Here is a 20,785-nt window from a genome sequence, read left to right as displayed (position 1 = left end):
AAACAACTGAGGGAGGGAAAGAGAAAAATCTGAAGAATGAAAACAAAAAAATTGAATAGTACGCTTCAGCAGCACAGAAAACAACAGTTTACTGTTATTCACTCTTAGTATGTGCAAGGAACTGTGATAGGTGCTTTACTTGGAGTCTCCCATCCAGTTCTCATAGCAAGCCAGTGTGTGCTGCCACTTTCCACATCCTCTGTTAGAGAGGTAAGTGACTTGCTAAGGCAACAGACCATGGCAGTAGCTAAGCTGGGGTTTGAACTGTTTTGTCCGTTTTACGTTATATCCTGGTCAAGTCTGAGTCTACTGCTTGGTGACCACACCTGGTGTTGCTTTCTCACCTGGCATTTCATCCCCCTCTGTAGCATGCTAGCCCCGGAACTTGCCACCTACAGCCTTCCTTGTCCCTCCTCTGACTTCTGAGACTCTTGAAGGAGAAAGAAACTCCTGTGCAGTTCACTTCACTATTAATAATTGAAAGTCTACTCTTTCTTTGTAATGCATGTGATTTTGCTTTGATATTTTTGAATCTAAGTTGTATTTATATATTGTTTTCAAAAGAGTTTAGGCACGTATTTCAACTTTTTATTAACGATTGCGTTTCATGCTGTTTATATATTTTTTTCTAAGTTCTTGTTGCAAACAACATAGAAAAATTGTTTGAAAATGTCTTAGCATAATGAAAGAGGGTTAGGCAATGAAAACTGAGGTCAGGACTTTGGAATTGAATATGCTTATTAGACAGCAAATTAAATTATTAAATTGAATTAAATGATTCAAGGCTTAAGTGATGAAAATAAAAGTTAGTTATCTATTTAAACCCACCATTCAGGATCACTGAAAGTTAGCTTGAAAATTAATATTGTTTTCAAGCTCTGATTCAAGTTTTATTCCTGTGTATTATAGGTTTTGGTTTTTAACCAGTGTACTCTTTAAACCAGTTTTGGTTGAGAAAGGAAATGAGCATTGATTCACATTATTTATTATCATAACAACATGGATAGTGTTAGACTGGATCATTCCCAAAGCATTGCTGGACAGTTCAGTAGTACTTTCAAATTTTCTTCCACTAATCTTTTTACCCAAGATACTTGACGTACAAACTTGTGTGATATGAATTTCAATTTCTCTTCTTGGTCCGGCCTGCCCTCTTGTGAAGATGAGGTAGAACAGAGAAGACACTCAAAATTTTGTTAATGTTTGAGATATTTAGAGAGCTAAAAAGTAAAAAATAAAATGAAGAAAGGAATATAGATTACTAGTAGATCGTGTGGCACAAAATACCAAAAAAAGAGGTGGGGAGTTAGGGGAGGGGGAAGGTAGGAGGGAGGAAGGAAACTGAAAATGGACTGAACTAAAGAGGGTGTAGTATTTATTCCTAAGACATTTCCGGACAGTCTGACTTTCCTCAGTTTTTTTTTCCCTCTTACATTTTTCTGTCAGATTTATTTATAATTCTATTACTAAATATTAAAAAAGCCTTAACAGTCTGGAAAGCTACTGGGAAGAAATAATCAATTTTGTTGAAATTCTTTTCAACCTAAGTAGAAACCATTCACTATTTAGCTTTCCTTGGTGGAAAAAAATTCCTTTTAATTTGCTGATTTAGAAAATATAATGTACTAAATTGTATCGAATGTTTCTTTCATAATTAGTAATCTTGCCATTGTTTTTAATGATTATCTTCTTTTATATAAATTTATCAGAAAGTCAGGCTAAATTCATGCTTTTATGAGATGATTATTAATTTTATATACATGTAATTGCCTTTTTTATGCCTTAGCTGATGTGTTCAATCTTGTTTTTGATCCAAATGCCTAAGCTTGCCTATATGAGGCTGGCTAGATTTGGCGTAAATTCAGAATGACTTTATATGAAAGTGATCCTTTTATAAATCCCTTTTCATAATTATAACAGTAGATAAAACAGTTCAGTTTCTCATTGACCCTTTATTTCAAATGTGGACTAGCTATTAGGAAGATCTTAAGGAAATTGAACCAATAATTTAAAACCTCCCAACAAACAAAGTCTAGTTCCAGATGGCTTTACTGGTCAATTCTATCAAACATTCAAAGAAGAATTAATACCAATCCTTCTCAAACTCTTCCAAAAATAGAAGAGGAAACACTTCCAAAATCATGTTATGAGGCCAGCATTTCCTTGATATCAAAACCAGACAAGGACACCATAAGAAAAGAAAATTACAGACCAATATCCCTGATGAACATATCTAAAAATCCTCAACAAAATATTAACAAACCAAATTCAACAATATATTAAAAGGATCAGGGGCTTCCCTGGTGGCGCAGTGGTTGAGAGTTCGCCTGCCGATGCAGGGGACACGGGTTCGTGCCCTGGTCTGGGAGGATCCCACATGCCGCGGAGCGGCTGGGCCCGTGAGCCGTGGCCGCTGAGCCTGCGTGTCCGGAGCCTGTGTTCCACAATGGGAGAGGCCACAACAGTGAGAGGCCCGCGTACCGAAAAAAAAAAAAAAAAAGGATCATACACCGTGATCAAATGGGATTTATTCCAGGGATGTAAGGGTGTTACAACATCCACAAATCAATCAGTGTGATTTACCACATGAACAAAATGAAGGATGAAAATCTTATCATCTAAATAAATGCAGAAAAAGCATTTGACAAAATTCAGCATCCATTTATGATAAAAACAACAACAACAACAACTCTCAAAACAGGTATAGAAAGAATGTGCTTCAACACAGGAAAGGCTATATATATGACAAGCCCACAGCTAACATCATACTCAACAGTGAAAAGCTGAAAGCTTTTCCTTTAAGATTAGAACCAAGACCAGGATGCTCACTCTGGCCATTTTTATTCAACATAGTATTGGAAATGCTAGCCAGAACAATTAGGCAAAAAAAAAGAATAAAAGGCATCTAAATTGGAAAGGAAGAAGTAAAACTGTCACTATTGGCAGATGACATGATGTTACATATAGAAAACCCTTAAAACTCCACCAAAAACTGTTGGAACTAATAAATCAATTCAGTAAAATTGCAGGATATAAAAGCAGTATAGAGAAATCTGTTGCATTTCTATACACTAATAATGAATGAACTATCAGAAAGAGAAATTAAGAAAACGATTTCCATTTACAATTGCATCAAAAAGAATAGAATACCTAGGAATAAATTTAACCAAGGAGGTGAAAGACCTGTGCACTAAAAACTATCAGACATTGATGAAACAAATTGAAGAAGACAAAAACAAATGGAAAGCTAATCCATGCTCACAGACTGGGAGAATTAATATTGTTAAAATGTCCATATTACCCAAAATAGTCTACAGATTCAATACAATCCCTATCAAAATTCCAACGGCATTTTTCACAGTAATAGAACAAACAACTCTAAAATTTGTATAGAACCACAAAAGACCCTGAATAGCCAAAGCAATCTTGAGAAAGAAGAACAAAGCTCGAGGCATCATGCGTCCAGCTTGCAAACTATATTACAAAGCTGTAGTCACCAAAACAGTATGGTATTGGCAGAAAAACAGACACATAGATCAATGGAATAGAATAGAGAGCCCAGAAATAAACCCACACTCTTATGGTCAGTTAATCTATGACAGAGGAGCCAAGAATATACAATGGTAAAATGATAGTCTCTTCAATAAATGGTGTTGGGAAAACTGGATAGCTACATGCAGTAGAATGAAACTGGACCATTATCTTACACCATACACAAAAAGTAACTCAAAATGTATTAAAGACTTGAATGTAAGAACTGAAAGCATGTAAGTCATCAAAGAAAACGTAGGTTGTAAGCTCTTTGACATAGGTCTTGGTGTTGTTATTTTGGATTTGACACCAGAAATGGGCAGAGGATCTGAATAATATTCATTTTTCCAAAGAAGAAATTTTTCGAAAGAAGACATACAGATGGCCAACAGGTACATGAAAAAATGCTTAACATCACTAATCAATAGGGAAATATGTATCAAAACCTCAGTGAGATATCACCTCACACCTGTTAGAATGGCTGTTCTCAAAAAGACAAGTGGTAACAAATGCTGGTGAGGATGTGGAGAAAAGGAAACCCTTGTACATTGTTGGTGGAAATGTAAATGGGTGCAGCCACTATGGAAAACAGTATGCAGCTCCCTCAAAAAATTAAAAATAGAACTACCATGAGATCCAGCAATTCCAATTCTGGGTATTTATCCAAGGAAACAAAAACACTAACTTGAAAAGATATATGCACCTCTATGTTCATTGCAGCATTATTTACAATGGCCAAGATATGGAACAACCGAAGTGTCCAGCAAGGGATGGATAAAGAAGATGTGGTACATTGTTGTACACCTGAAACTAATATTGTATGGCAACTATACCTCAATTTAGATATCATAATCTTTCTTTTAAACTGTGTGCTTAGCTTTTAAGTTGAGTCTAATCATATTTATTCGTTCTGTTGCTACTGCTTCTCTTCTCCCTTGTCTTCTCTTTTTAGCCTCCAAATTATCACTTAATTATTTTAGTTTAATCTTGTGATTGGAAATGTGAATCATGTGATAATGATTTTCATTTCATAAGGAATTAAACACATATAGATTAATTGACTCCTTAGTAGCAATTACATACTTTTATGGATTACTCCCTTGATTATTTTGGCAAAAGCAAATAAAGAACTCTCCACCTGTCTCAGATTTGCATTTAATTATCCATGTATTTAATGTTAATTAAAAGCAATCATTTATCATCTCACTACTTTTACTTGTTTGGGTCATATTGTATGAAGGCAGCCTTATATGTTCATTCAGTATGTTGTCTGTTAACTCAGTTTATAGAAATGGTGTCTATTATGAGCTAGCTATACTTATCTTTTTGTTCTTATGAATGTGTTTTTGGTAAAATATCATGTATTCTGACTGCATGTTAAAGTGTTAAACATTTTAGAAAGATTATGCAGCAATATTTCATCTTCACAATCTCTATAGAAAGGATGATTTTTACCTTCTGATTACCAAGTTTTTATTGCTAGTGTCTCCTCTGGACCTCTTTTATATTGTTGGGTTTTTTGTTTGTTTTAGCCCCTTTTCTTGTTCATATAGTGGGATTTTGTAATTAAAATGCTCTGTAAACTGCCCTTTTCAACAAAAATTACATTTTAACAGTCTTCCTTGTCAGTAAATATACTTTCACATCTACATTTAATGACTACATAGGAATCTCTTTTAAGAGACCTGACTTATCCCTTCTTGTTGTAAACACGGATTGTTAATCGTAAAGAATCTCCTTCTAACTAAATTTTATATCATTATTTTATTTAAATACATTTAAAATATGAGAAAATCATGAATCCTGTATTAAAATGTTTTTTACAAAATGACATCTTATTTCTAATAGTATAAAGATGTTTCTTTTTATACTGTAGACCATTCTGTGTGAATATTCCATTTAACAACTTTTCCCACCAGGTGGAAAATTCTGTGTATGTTTAGTTCATCCTACTTACCTAGGCTGTGTCTGGAACAAGGTAGGCACCCAGTATGTGTTTGCTAAGTAGACATATGCATAATAAATGAATTTTTATTATTTTGTTTTAAAAACTTCAAAGAGCAGGGGCCTGGTATGGAAGAAAGCAGGATGTAATAAGTTTTAAATATCTTACCTTCATCACTTTGAGTTACTTTGAGGTAATTTAGGTCATAAAGTTAGTAAGACTGAGAACCAGATTTAAAAAGAAGGAAACCAGTATGGCAGGGTGATATATAGGCATACCAATACCCACTGCACCTGGATAGCAAGCGGTGCTAGGGCATTTATGCAGGCTTTAAATACAAGATACTAACATGAACTGTGTTTAACTTCACTTTATTTTGGAATTTAACTTAAGGATGAGCACTGATTTTATAGAAATAATAAACACCTATTGGGATTAATTTTGTGGTTGGATTAAATAAATATTTACTTAATCTAGTCCTAGTTTTCTCAAAGTGGAGTCTGCACATCATCTGTCTCAGTCACCTGGGGTCTTGTGGAATAATGCCTTTCCCTTGGCTCACCTGAGACCTGTGGAATCAGAATCACTGTGGGTGGCCCAGGATTCTGAATATAACAGACTCTTCATATATTACAATTGATATGTCCTCTGCAGAGTAAAATATAAGGAACTGTTTGAGAAAGTTAGGTGCACATCTTACATAAATTTGAAAAATCTAATGAAATATTAGAATTAATGATTGGGGGAAATTCTGGTAAATGGATCTAACATACTTTATTCTTTTTTCCTTTAATTACTACTTTCTAAAAATTCAACTAATTAGCATAACATAGAGAAAGTCAGGATAAATCGTCACAGACCTTTTTCTAAACTCTTCATTCTCTGATATAACCAGTGGTTGGAGGCACTAATTTGTAGTTAAAAAAAAAAACAAAAACAAATGTACACTGTACATATCTATTGTGTATACTGTACTTCTGGTCTAGAATTTCAATTTTTTAACCCAGTATCTTTTAGATAATATTTTTGTTGAAATTGTATTTAACTGTAGGCAAACTGGATGTGTTGTTAGATTTTAGATCAAACATTGCTCAGGGTGACAGTTTATACAGTGACATAGCATGTAGGAGAGCTCTTGCCACAATGCCTGAAACCTGGTGTCAATTAATCTATGCCTCCTTCTGAAGCATCCTTTCTTTCCAAAAGTGGTGGTAAAGAAGAAAACATGAAAACTGTCTCAGTGATATGTCACCCTAGGTTGTGCAACATTGTCTTACTATTTAAAAGGTAAAAAAATTAGGTTTCTCCAATAACATTAGCTAACATTTATCAAGCAATACTATGTAACATACCCACTCTAAGCTCTTGACATGAGGTAGGTGCTTATAATTATCTCCATTTTGATGATAAGAAAATGAAGCACAGTGGGATTATTAGTAAAGCTATTCAATGTCAACTAACTGGTAAACAGTAAAGCCTACTTTAGAACCAGAAAAATCTGTCTCTAAACATCATGTCTACTATCGTATCTTCCATTGAAGATGTAGAATCATTGCTACTGTAATAGGTCGTCACTTTCGCTTGTATATCTTGATAATTAAATTTTTATCTTCCTAATGAATGTTGCAGATTAAATATGTTTAATGATTTCTTTAAAAAATACATGATATACCTAAAGTGAAGAGAACCCTAGAGTAAAGAGACCGGTAGAAAGTTTTAGGGCCCAGATAATCTGGGTGTAAATGCTGGCTTCCTGACTTATTAGCAGGGTGCAGATCACTGAAACTTTGAGTCTTAATTTTCTCATCTGAAAATGGGAATGGTTGTGTTTACTCACAGCATTACCATACAGAGTAGAGATAATCTATATAATAGTGGGTCATTGAACTGCTTGCACTCAATCAAATACAACTATTATAACTTAATGTAGAAACTGCTATTCTGAAAGGATTATGAGAATTTCTAATGAGACATATATATCATATAGAAAGTATAATTTTTAGTGTCAAAACATCAGAATATGTTTTTGGTTTAAATGTTTAACTGTTATGAATACTTCATATTTTGTTTAATATCATCATTCTTTGGACAGAAGACTGTGGCTGGGCTATCCCAAAGATGCTTAAACTCTTACTGTTTCTTCTTTTCAGCAAACTTCCTTGATAACATGCTTTTGCGAAGTTCAGGAAAATTGAACGTGGGCACCAAGAAAGAGGATGGTGAGAGTACAGCCCTCACCCCTCGCCCAAAGATCTTGCGATGTAAATGCCACCACCATTGTCCAGAAGACTCAGTCAACAATATTTGCAGGTTGGTCATATAAATTATTTAACTCTAGTTTTAATAGAAAGCCATCCTTTTTTGACTATAGAATTGTAGGCTAGTGTTTCCAAGAACACATTTTGGGGAATAGGTCCTAAACCCATTAACTCTCAGAGCTGTGCCTGTATGTAGAGAAGTACTGAATCGCACTTTGCCCTGAAATGTTGTTCTGAGGTCATTCTTCCTGCAAACATCACATGTGCACATAAACAGAGAGCACAGATCCCAGGGTCCCTGTCAAGGAGCAAGAACCAATTATTTTCTTTCAAAAGACCTCAGCCCCCAAAATAAATGCAATAGCAGTGGTGTCAAATGTGTTTTTTTGTTTGTTTGTTTGTTCTAACATTTATTATGGTGATGGTGTTAGTAGTTTGGAAAGAACACCTAAACTGTTAGGAATATTTATAAACTGCCTCTGGGAAACAGCGTAGTAATAGAGTTTATGTGAGTCCACCAGAAGTTCAGATTAAGACGCTAAGTACTAGAGAATAAACTCCTTAGTAGCTAATCATGTTTGTATAAATACTTTCTAATATTTGAAACTGGACTGTTTGCCTCTTTCTTCCTTACACATCTTTATGCAGCCACGTCCATTTTTTTGGTCACTGTCCCTGCATTGACGCCCCAGGGTGAGGACAACAGTAAATAAAGAGGCCAGAGTGTGTCCAGGGTGAAGTGGCTGAGATAACAAGACAAGTGTGGGTCTCAGGAGTTAAAATGTCAGAGAAGCAGAGTCTCCCTCAAGGAGGATAATGGACCCAAATAGGAAGATGGGCTGCTGGGTTTGAACTCTGGGCAGAATATCTGGGCATCCATTTGGAACCTCATTCCCCAGGAAGGAGCATGAAGCTGAGTTGAATGCTTTTCTTTTTCATGCTGAGACCTTTTTTTTTTTTTTTTTTTAAGTTTCCTATGAAGTGGGATCTATCTAATATAAGCTCACCAGTGTATCCTGAAATATGTAGCTCAAGAAATATGTATTAACTGAATGACACAAGGAGGAAATTTGGGTGTATTCATAAACATATGTCTCATTTAATCAGCACAACAACTCAGCATGGTAGGGAATGCTTCTTTCTTACCTTTAGACCTAAGGAATTCAGGGCCCAGAGAGGTCTAGTAACTTGGCCCTTCTATGATAGAACAAGGTTGCAATCTCTGAGCCCTTATGCCAAGATGAAATGTCTCCAAAGCTCAGACAGTGTTTCCTGGGAACACTACCTTTTTGCAGTAAACAGAAAAAGTATCAGGAAAATTACAAAGTTTTCTGAAGAAGAGAAAATTAGCAGGATGAAGCATATTAGGGAGATATTTTACTATTTTGTGTGAGTCAGTAGTAATTAAGAGTGAATCTGGGGGCTTCCCTGGTGGCGCAGTGGTTGAGAGTCCGCCTGCCGATGCAGGGGACACGGGTTCGTGCCCCGGTCCGGGAAGATTCCACATGCCGCGGAGTGGCTGAGCCCGTGAGCTGTGGCCGCTGAGCCTGCGCGTCCGGAGCCTGTGCTCCACAACGGGAGAGGCCACAGCGGTGAGAGGCCCGCGTACCGCAAAAAAAAGAGTGAATCCGTGTGTGCCCTTTGAGCTGTAGTTTGGGTGATCGTACGTTCAGGTTTTCCAAAATTACCCCAATTTCAAATATTTTGTACTATTTTCCTCATAAGCCATTGAAGTGTCCTAAGTTGATTTGGAAGAAGGTGTTGAGGCATGGTTAACTGCAATGCAAGTTCTTTGTGGTGGGAAGGAGAAGCTTGGCACGTAGGAGACGTGGTGGGATGTGAGCCTGGAGACAGGGGAAGTTTGTCTGTGTTCTAAAGGGGATGTTTAAGCAGGAGTGGCAGTGGAGATTGATGTGATTTGATTTGCTTTTTAGAAAAACTTTCTCCACTGCAGAGTATTGAGTGTATTAGAGGGAGACAAAAGTAAGTCCAAGAACCACAGCAGCCAAGTAAGAGAAATTGAAAAGTAGATTCAGGAAGGACAGTTTACGTGAGAGAAGATGTTCTCAGATGAGGGTGATACTGGTGCAGGAGAGAGCTGGATGTGTTGGAGAAATATTTAGAAGGAAAGTTTTATGTTGACGCCACGAAGATGAGATGGGACCAAGAGGAGCTTCACAAGTTGGCAGGTGTACACTTAGGTGCATATTGCAGCCTTTTTTTTTGTTTTTTTTTGTGGTACGTGGGCCTCTCACTGTTGTGGCCTCTCCCGTTGTGGAGCACAGGCTCCGGACGCGCAGGTTCAACGGCCATGGCTCACGGGCCCAGCCTCTCCGCGGCATGTGGGATCATCCAGGACCGGGGCACAAACCCGTGTCCCCTGCATCAGCAGGTGGACTCTCAACCACTGCGCCACCAGGGAAGCCCCATATTGTAGCCTTTTGATGAAAGACGACAGAGGAAAATAATCGAGTTTCAATCTAGATATACTAAGTTTAAGGTTTCTGACACATCCAAGTAGAGATCTCTGAGAGTAGGCCTAACAATAGAATATGGATTTGGAGCTCAGATAAGAGATTGGGGAGAGAGTAGAGTAAGTAGAACATTAGTCAGTTTTTTTGTTTTTGTTTTCAATCTCCCAATTCATCACACCACCACCACCCCGCTGCCGCTTTCCCCCCTTGGTGTCCATACGTTTGTTCTCTACATCTGTGTCTCAATTTCTGCTCTGCAAACCGGTTCATCTGTACCATTTTCTAGGTTCCACATATATGCGTTAATATGTAATATTTGTTTTTCTCTTTCTGACTTGCTTCACACTGTATGACAGTCTCTAGATCCATCCACATCTCTACAAATGACCCAATTTCGTTCCTTTTTCTGGCTGAGTAATATTCCATTCTATATATGTACCACATCTTCTTTATCCAGTCATCTGTCGATGGAAAATTAGGTTGCTTCCATGACCTGGCTATTGTAAATAGTGCTGCAATGAACATTGGGGTGCATGTGTCTTTTTGAATTATGGTTTTCTCTGGGTATATGCCTAGTAGTGGGATTGCTGGGTCATGTGGTAGTTCTATTTTTATTTTTTTAAGGAACCTCCACACTGTTCTCCATAGTGGCTGTATCAATTTACATTCCCACCAACAGTGCAAGAGGGTTCCCTTTTCTCCACACCCTCTCCAACATTTGTTGTTTGTAGATTTTCTGATGATGCCCATTCTAACTGGTGTGAGGTGATACCTCATTGTAGTTTTGATTTGTGTTCTCTAATAATTAGTGATGTTGAGCAGCTTTTCATGTGCTTCTTGGCCATCTGTATGTCTTCTGTGGAGAAATGTCTATTTAGGTCTTCTGCCCATTTTTGGATTGGGTTGGTTGTTTTTTTAATATTGAGCTGCATGTGCTGTTTATATATTTTGGAGATTAATCCTTTGTCCGATGATTCATTTGCAAATATTTTCTCCCATTCTGAGTGTTGTCTTATGTCTTATTTATGGTTTCCTTTGCTGTGCAAAAGCTTTGAAGTTTCATTAGGTCCCATTTGTTTATTTTTGTTTTTGTTTCCATTACTCTAGGAGGTGGATCTAAAAAGCTCTTGCTGTGATTTATGTCAAAGAGTGTTCTTCCTATGTTTTCCACTAAGAGTTTTATAGTGCCTGGTCTTACATTTAGGTCTCAAATCCATTTTGAGTTTATTTTTGTGTATGGTGTTAGGGAGTGTTCTAATTTGATTCTTTTACATGTAGCTGTCCAGTTTTCCCAGCACCACTTATTGAAGAGACTGTGCTTTCTCCATTGTATATCCTTCCCTCCTTTGTCATAGAGTAGTTCACCATAGGTACATAGGTTTATCTCTGGGCTTTCTATCCTTTTCCATTGACCTGTATTTCTGTTTTTGTGCCAGTACCATACTGTCTTGATTACTGTAGCTTTGTAGTATAGTCTGAAGTCAGGGAGTCTGATTCCTCCAGCTCTGTTCTTTTCCCCTCAAGACTGCTTTGGCTATTCGGGGTCTTTTATGTCTACATACTAATTTTTAAGATGATTTGTTCTAGTTCTGTAAAAAATGCCATTGGTAATTTGATAGGGATTGCATTGAATCTGTAGATTGCTTTGGGTAGTATAGTCATTTTCACAATATTGATTCTTCCAGTCCAAGAACATGGTATATCTCTTCATCTGTTGGTATCATCTTTAATTTCTTTCATCAGTGTCTTATAGTTTTCTGCATATAGGTCTTTTGTTTCCCTAGGTAGGTTTATTCCTAGGTATTTTATTCTTTTGTTACAATGGTAAATGGGAGTTTCCTTAATTTCTGTTTCAGATGTTTCATCATTAGTGTGTAGGAATGCAGGAGATTTCTGTGCATTAATTTTTTTCCTGCAACTTTACCAAATTCATTGATTAGCTCTAGTAGTTTTCTGGTGGCGTCTTTAAGATTCTCTATGTATAGTATCGTGTCATTGGCAAACAGTGACTGTTTTACTTCTTCTTTTCCAATTTGTATCCCTTTTATTTCTTTTTCTTTTCTGATTGCCATGGCTAGGACTTCCAAACTATGTTGAATAATAGTGGTGAGAGTGGACATCCTTGTCTTGTTCCTGATCTTAGAAGAAATACTTTCAGTGTTTCACCATTGAGAGTGGACATCCTTGTCTTGTTCCTGATTTTAGAGGAAATGCTTTCAGTTTTTCACCATTGAGAATGATGTTTGCTGTGGGTTTGTCATATATGGCCTTTATTATATTGAAGTAGTTTCTCTCTATGACCACTTTCTGGAGAGTTTTTATCATAAATGGGTGTTGAATTTTGTCAGAAGCTTTTTCTGCATCTGTTGAGATGATCATATGGTTTTTATTCTTCAGTTTGTTAATATGATGTATCACATTGATTGATTTGCGTATACTGAAGAATCCTTGCATCTGTGGGATAAATCCCACTTGATCATGGTGTATGATCCTTTTAATGTATTGTTGGATTGTGTTTGCTAGTATTTAGTTGAGGATTTTTGCATCAATGTTCATCAGTGATATTGGTCTGTAATTTTCTTTTTTTGTAGTATCTTTGTCTGGTTTTGGTATCAGGGTGATGGTGGCCTCGTAGAATGAGTTTTGGAGTGTCCCTTCCTCTGCAATTTTTTGGAAGAGTTTGAGAAGAATGGGTGTTAGCTCTTCTCTAAATGTTTGATAGAATTCACCTGTGAAGCCATCTGGTCCTAGACTTTTGTTTGTTGGAACATTTTTAATCAGAGTTTCAATTTAATTACTTGTCATAGGTCTGTTCATATTTTCTATTTCTTCCTGTTTCAGTCTTGGAAGGTTATACCTTTCCAAGAATTTTTCCATTTCTTCCAGGTTGTCCATTTTTTTGGCATAGAGTTGCTTGTAGTAGTCTCTTAGGATACCTTGTATTTCTGCTGTATCTGTTGTAACTTCTCCTTTTTCATTTCTGATTTTATTTGAGTCCTCTCCCTCTTTTTCTTGATGAGTCTGGCTAATGGTTTATCAATTTTGTTTATCTGCTCCAAGAACCAGCTTTTAGTTTTATTGATTTTTGCTATTGTTTTCTTTGTTTGTATTTCAGTAATTTCTTCTCTGATCTTTATGATTTCCTTCCTTCTGCTAACTTTGGGTTTTGTTTGTTCTTTCTGTAGGTCTTTTAGGTGTAACGTTAGATTGTTTATTTGAGATTTTTCTTGTTTCTTGAGGTAGGCTTGTATAGCTATAAACTTCCCTCTTAGAACTGCTTTTGCTGCATCCCATAGGTTTTGGATTGTTGTGTTTCCATTGTCATTCGTCTCTAGGTATTTTTTTGATTTCCTCTTTGATTTCTTCAGTGATCTCTTGGTTATTTAGTAACATACTGTTTAGCCTCCATGTGCTTGTGTTTTTTCCCTATAATTGATTTCTAATCTCATAGCGTTGTGGTCAGAAAAGATGCTTGATATGATTTCAGTTTTCTTAAATTTACTGAGGCTTGATTTGTGACCCAAGATGTGATCTATCCTGGAGTACGTTCTGTGCGCACTTGAGAAGAAAGTGTAATCTGCTGTTTTTGGATGGAATGTCCTATAAATATCAATTAAATCTATCTGGTCTATTGTATCATTTAAAGCTTGTGTTTCCTTATTAGTTTTCTCTTTGGATGATCTGTCCATTGGTGTAAGTGAGGTGTTAAAGTCCCCCACTATTATTTTGTTACTGTCAATTTCCTCTTTTATAGCTGTTAGCAGTTGCCTTCTGTATCGAGGTGCTCCTATGTTGGGTGCATATATATTTATAATTGTTATATCTTCTTCTTGGATTGATCTGTTGATCATTACATAGTGTCCTTCCTTGTCTCTTGTAACATTATTTCAAAGTCGATTTTATCTGATATGAGTATTGCTACTCCAGCTTTCTTTTGATTTCCATTTGCATGGAATATTTTTTTTCATCCCCTCACTTTCAGTCTGTATCTGTCCCTAGGTCTGAAGTGGGTCTCTTGTAGACAGCATATATATGGGTCTTGTTTTTGTATCCATTCAGCAAGCCTGTGTCTTTTGGTTGGAGCATTTAATTCATTTATGTTTAAGGTAATTATTGATATGTATGTTCCTGTGACCATTTTCTTAATTGTTTTGGGTTTGTTTTTGTAGGTCCTTTTCTTCTCTTGTGTTTCCCACTTAGAGAAGTTCCTTTAGCATTTGTTGTAGAGCTGGTTTGGTGGTGCTGAATTCTCTTAGCTCTTGCTTATGTGTAAAGCTTTTGATTTCTCCATCAAATCTGAATGAGATCCTTGCCGGGTAGAGTAATCTTGGTTGTAGGTTCTTCCCTTTCATCACTTTAAGTATATCATGCCACTCCCTTCTGGCTTGTAGAGTTTCTGCTGAGAAATCTGCTGTTAACCTTACAGGAGTTCCCTTGTATATTATTTGTCATTTTCCCCTTGCTGCCTTCAGTAATTTTTCTTTGTCTTTAATTTTTGCCAGTTTGATTATTATGTGTCTCGGCATGTTTCTCCTTTGGTTTATCCTGTATGGGACTCTCTATGCTTCCTGGACCTGGGTTGCTATTTCCTCTCCCATGTTAGGGAAGTTTTCGACTATAATCTCTTCAAATATTTTCTCAGGTCCTTTCTCTCTCTCTTCTCCTTCTGGAACCCCTATAATGCGAATGTTGTTGCATTTATTTAATGTTGTTCCAGAGGTCTCATAGGCTGTCTTCATTTCTTTTCATTCTTTTTTCTTTATTCTGTTCCACAGCAGTGAATTCCACCAATCTGTCTTCCAGGTCACTTATCCGTTCTTCTGCCTCAGTTATTCTGCTATTGGTTCCTTCTAGTGTAGTTTCCATTTCAGTTATTATATTGTTCATCTCTGTTTGTTTGTTCTTTAATCCTTCTAGGTCTTTGTTAAACATTTCTTGAATCTTCTTGATCTTTGCCTCCATTCTTTTTCCGAGGTCCTGGATCATCTTCACTATCATTATTCTGAAATATTTTTCTGGAAGATTGCCTATCTCCATTTCATTTAGTTGTTTTTCTCGGGTTTTACCTTGTTCCCTCATCTGGTACATAGCCCTCTGCCTTTTCATCTTGTCTGTCTTTCTGTGAATGTGGTTTTTGTTCCACAGGCTGCTGGATTGTATTTCTTCTTGTTTCTGCTGTCTGCCCTCTGGTGGATGAGGCTATCTAAGAGGCTTGTGGAAGTTTCCTGCTGGGAGGGACTGGTGGTGGGTGGAGCTGGCTGTTGCTCAGGTGGGCAGAGCTCAGTAAAACTGTAATCTGCTTGTCTGCTTATGGGTGGGGCTGGGTTCCCTCCCTGTTGGTTGTTTGGCCTGAGGAGACCCAACAGTGGAGCCTACCTGGGCTCTTTGCTGGGGCTAATGGCAGACTCTGGGAGGGCTCACGCCAAGGAGTACTTCCCAGAACTTCTGCTGCCATTGTCCTTGTCCCTTTGTGAGCCACAGCCACCCCCCATCTCTGCAGGAGACCCTCCAACACTAGCAGGTAGGTGTGGTTCAGTCTCCTATGGGGTCACTGCTCCTTCCCCTGGGTCCCGATGCGCACACTACTTTGTGTGTTCCCTCCAAGAGTGGAGTCTCTGTTTCCCCCAGTCCTTTTGAAGTCCTGGCAGTCACATTCCGCTAGCCTTCAAAGTCTGATTCTCTAGGAATTCCTCCTCACATTGCCAGACCCCCCAGGTTGGGAAGCCTGACGTGGGGCTCAGAACCTTCACTCCAGTGGGTGGACTTCTGTGGTATAAGTGTCCTCCAGTTTGTGAGTCACCCACCCAGCAGTTATGGGATTTGATTTTACTGTGATTGCGCCCCTCCTACCATCTCATTGTGGATTCTCCTTTGTCTTTGGATGTGGGGTGTCTTTTTTGGTGAGTTCCAGTGTCTTCCTGTCGATGATTTTTCAGCAGTTAGTTGTGATTCCTGTGTTCTCGAAAGAGGGAGTGAGAGCATGTCCTTCTACTCCGCCATCTTGAACCAGTCTCCGTTAGTTAGTTTTTTGCTGTGAAATAAGCATCCTTAAAATCACAGTGATTCTTACCACTGAAGACATTTATTATTTCATTCCTGTGTCTTCCTGTGGGTTGCAACTGTGCTGGGCTCTGCTGGCCTGGGTGGGCTTGGCTTCCGGCCTGCTTCCAACGTTTCTTCATTCTTCTTGGACTGGCAGCTACCAAGTGCATATTGTTTGTTTGTTTTAATAAACAAAAAATTAATTAATTAATTTATGGCTGCATTGGTTCTTTGTTGCTGCACACAGGCTTTCTCTAGTTGCAGTGATTGGCAGCTATTCTTGGTTGCGGTGCACAGGCTTCTCATTGCAGTGGCTTCTCTTATTGCAGAGCATGGGCTCTAGGCACGCGGGCTTCAGTAGGTGTGGCTCGTGGGTTCTAGAGTGCAGGCTCAGTAGTTATGGTGCATGGGCTTAGTTGCTCTGCAGCATGTGGGATCTTCCCGGACCAGGGATCAAACCCGTGTCCCCCGCATTGGCAGGCAGATTCTTAACCACTGCACCACTAGGGAAGCCCCAGAATTCTTTCTCAAATGAGTTTGAGGGAGGAACCTCTTAAAGCTTCTGCTTGTGTCATGTCCTCTAACATTCCATTTACCAAATCAAGTGACATCCTCAAGCTCAAAGTCAAAGGGAAGCCATGGTTAGAGTGTGGCATGAAGAATTGAGAACAATAGTAGAACAATCTAATCTACCAGAGTACAACTGAGCCTTGAGAGTTTAATGCTTCGGTAAAGGAGGCTCTCCCCAGGAAACTCAGAATTAGCAGTGAAGCAGTGAATATAGTGTCACTGAGGCCAAGTTTACTGAGGGAGAAAGAAGGTCAGCCATATTCGATGCTGTTAGGAGAAGAACTGAAATCCAGCCATCAGATTTATTGACCTTGATAACTGCAGTTTAGAAATATTTAATGTGGAAGTAGATATGGAGGGCAGATTGGAATGGGTTGTGAATTGTATGGTTTCCAACCTTTGATTTATAATAGCAAAGAAGAAGAAAACAAAAATACAACAAAGCCAGCAATCAGTAACAATGGAACCCCTCAAAAAACGTTGGTATACCATGATAGAATGCATCAGTTAACTTGTAGAAGTCAACAGAAAACTAATATTTATTGAGCTTTTTTATTACTAGCATGCTTACTTTCACCTATCTTTTTTTTTTGCGGTACACGGGCCTCTCTCTGCTGTGGCTCTCCTGTCACGGAGCACAGGCTCAGGACGCCCAGGCTCAGTGGCCATGGCTCACGGGCCCAGCCGCTCCACGGCATGTGGGATCCTCCTAGACCAGGGCACGAACCCGTGTCCCCTGCATCGGCAGGCGGACTCTCAACCACTGCGCCACCAGGGAAGCCCCACTTTCACCTATCTTTAATCATCACAGCAGTCCTCTAAAGAATGTAGCATTATCTGTACTTCCCAGGTGAGAAATCTGAGGCTCTGAGAGGTTAAGTAATTTTTAGTAGGTCACTCAGTGTTCATGACCAAATGAGTGAAAAGAAATTGTGGCCAAGTTTACAAAGTACTGAATTTTTGACCAACAGCTAACCCCTGACTCTCAAAGGAGCAAAAATATTCACTCTTGAGTAAACTGTACATACATTTGAGGTATTGATTCCAGTTGAGTCTCCTGTGAGCTGAGGTCAGTCATGTCTGAATCACAGGGCTGTTTTTTGTTCCTGTGCCCCTAGACCTAAATAGGTCCAGGCCTTTCTGCCTCCATTCCTATAAGCACTCCAAATCAGCACTCCTCAAGCTATCTTTGGTCAAAGTTTTTTTCCCCAATAAGTTGTGCACTGATACTTTCTAAACTACAATAAAAATGAATTACTAGGGGGGCTTCCCTGGTGGCGCAGTGGTTGAGAGTCCACCTGCCGATGCAGGGGACACAGGTTCGTGACCCCGTCCAGGAAGATCCTGCATGCCGCAGAGCGGCTGGGCCCATGAGCCATGGCCGCTGGGCCTGCGCATCTGGAGCCTGTGCTCTGCAATGGGAGAGGCCACAACAGTGAGAGGCCTGTGTACCGCAAAAAAAAAAAAAAAAAAAGAATTACTAGGATAATTAATTTTAAAATACCTACAAATTTCATGCTTCATTTTTCTATTGTCTTTTAATTAAATTCAACAGAGCTAAATTTATTGCAGTATATACAAGTTTCAATTTCTGTATTAACGTACTCACAGACCAGTAACAAGTAGTTTGTAAGGGAAAACACTTTGAGTAATACTGCACTAAATCTTGCACTTCTAGGTAAAAGAGTTCTAAAGACAATGGTGTGCTTGCTTGGGGCTTAGATAAGGGCTGGTACCAGGCAGATTGTAGCCAAGCTGGATGTCCTAGGTAGATCTCATGCTCATTACCACCCCCACTTTCCTGGAGAGAATAATCCAAAAAGTGGCCCAAATCAAAATTGCATCATACTTAAGAGAGATTCTGAAATCCCACATGATTATTCAGAGAACATATACAAAGTTTAGAGGGTTTTGGTTTTTTTTTAAAAAGCACTTATTTATTTGGTTGTGCCAGGTCTTAGTGGCAGCAGGCAGGCTACTTAATTGCTGCATGCATGTGGGATCTAGTTCCCTGACCAGGAATCGAACCCAGGCCCCCTGCATTGGGAGCACAGAGTCTTACCCACTGCACCACCAGGGAAGTCCCTTTGTTTTTTTTTTTAAACTCTTCATGAGGACCATCAGTCACTTTACCAGCCAGCATTCTTATTGGAATGTTGATCATGTCATTCTTGTCCTTGCTTCCTATCAGGTGCAGATGTGTCTGCTTCCAATATCCATGCCATTTACATTGCCTAATGGCATGCGTATTAGAGGCTGTAGTACAAATCTATCATGCTGAATACAGTATTAGAACCATTTTTTAATATCCATAATTCAAAATAAGAGGCGAAGCCATTGTTCAGTCTCCCTCATTATAATATCTATCTTCTAAATATTTACCTTTCTAGGTGTTACGTTTCATGGTTTATCCTTCTTATTCCATTTCCAGATTCTGTTCCTAGGACCTCAGACTATCACTGCGTGCCTTGAAAGCTGCATAGTCTCCTTAATAATTCTTTGTGTGTGACTTTCAACATGCCAGTGTTTTGTCTTGTTTTCCTGTCGTAACAGGCGTAATCTCAGCCTTGATGATTCTTTTCTGTATAGAATTTTGTCCTACTTTATGTATCCTTCCTTGGTTTACCTGATGTTGTCTGTGACAGTCATTTTTGTCCCTTTCTCACCACCTCCCTCAAGTTCTTCTCTCTCATACAAGTCTATCCAGTTCTAAAAATTTTTTTTACTCTTTTTCAAGGTAATTTTTAAAACTTCCTCATTTATCTTATTGGGTTCTGACCAAAAATTCTCCTACCTGGGTAGTTTTCAGGGTTTGTAGGTGTAATAAATCACATTGGATGATTGCGTGAAGGATGTGCACATGACAGCAGGTGCCTAAATGAGAAAGTTGATAAGTCTCCAACTGTATCCTGAAGAGTCAAAGGCGGCAGAAGGGAAGGCTGAGGGGCTTAATAGGAAGTGAACAATATACGGCTCTTTACAACTATACATAGAGAACCATTGAAGGTTTCTGAACAGGAAGGAAAATGTAAGATTTATCAGGCAATGCTGTACAGAGCCCGCCTACAAAGTTTGTATTAACCCAGAGCTTCTAAACCTCCCGAATGCGGTGGTGTGTGCTTTTCGAGAGGTGCTTCTGACCCAGGTCTCAGAGTGTTTAAAGTGAGCGTTCTTCTCATTTGTTTGTACATCTTCTATTCATCTAGTTTATTCCACGGTTGCCCAGGCCACCTGAACATTGAGCTTTATGATCGTTTTCTTTTTTTCCAGTGGAAGATGTTGAGTTAAAATCATTTCATTTATGAGAATGGTGGGTCCTTCTTTAGAACTTAGAATTCAGTTGGATGAGGATATGGTTTCAAACTCACTTATGAAGTCTTTTATAAGGAATAACTCTGCTTTTGTGGCTCGCAGTTATAAGTGATACTTCAATGGGTCCATTTGCTGTTGGACTTAATAGGAAGTGAACATTGTAGGGCTCTGTACAGTCATACCTAGAGAACCATTGAAGATATTTGAGCAGGAAGGAAAATAAGATTTATCAGGCAGTGCTGTGTGGAATGGGCTAGAGTCTTGAGAGAGAAGAGGGGGCTTCCTGCCTGAAGGCTCTCCGAGCAGTCTAGGTGAGAGGTAGGGAGGCTCTGCACGGGGTGGTGGAGGTGAGAATATGCAAATGCTTGCTTAACATAAAAAGTGAGACAAGTTCAAAAAATCTTGTACCTCCTACGAAAAATGAACAAAAATGAACAAAACGCTCAGTCACTTGGTGTGGCTGCCAGAGAAGGATATATGATAGTTACACTTTCTTGAGGATGAAGTAAAAAGGCCTCTCTCACATTGGAACCTCATCGTTCATGTAGCAACTTCACCTTCCCCCCAGTGCTATGACCTCTCAGAGGAAAAACCAGAGAAGGGAGCAGTGGTAGTCATATCTATTTTACCCTCTTTCCCTCTGTTACTATGGG

The 20,785-nt window shown here is 38.6% G+C and overlaps 1 protein-coding gene across 1 annotated transcript in view; it reads left to right on the top strand.

Annotated features, from left to right (window-relative positions):
* The window catches only part of BMPR1B (bone morphogenetic protein receptor type 1B), a gene marked incomplete at both ends in the record, with an annotated part of 113,999 nt that overhangs the window by 43,034 nt on the left and 50,180 nt on the right, over nucleotides 1-20,785 (top strand). The window contains one exon of the mRNA XM_079713971.1: nucleotides 7,627-7,786. Coding sequence (XP_079570097.1) covers nucleotides 7,627-7,786 — 160 coding nt within the window. The remainder of the gene's footprint in view (nucleotides 1-7,626; nucleotides 7,787-20,785) is intronic.

Source organism: Hyperoodon ampullatus, assembly GCF_949752795.1.
Source record: "Hyperoodon ampullatus genome assembly, chromosome: 1".
Lineage (NCBI taxonomy): Eukaryota > Metazoa > Chordata > Mammalia > Artiodactyla > Ziphiidae > Hyperoodon > Hyperoodon ampullatus.
This window is presented reverse-complemented; position numbering and strand designations above follow the sequence as displayed.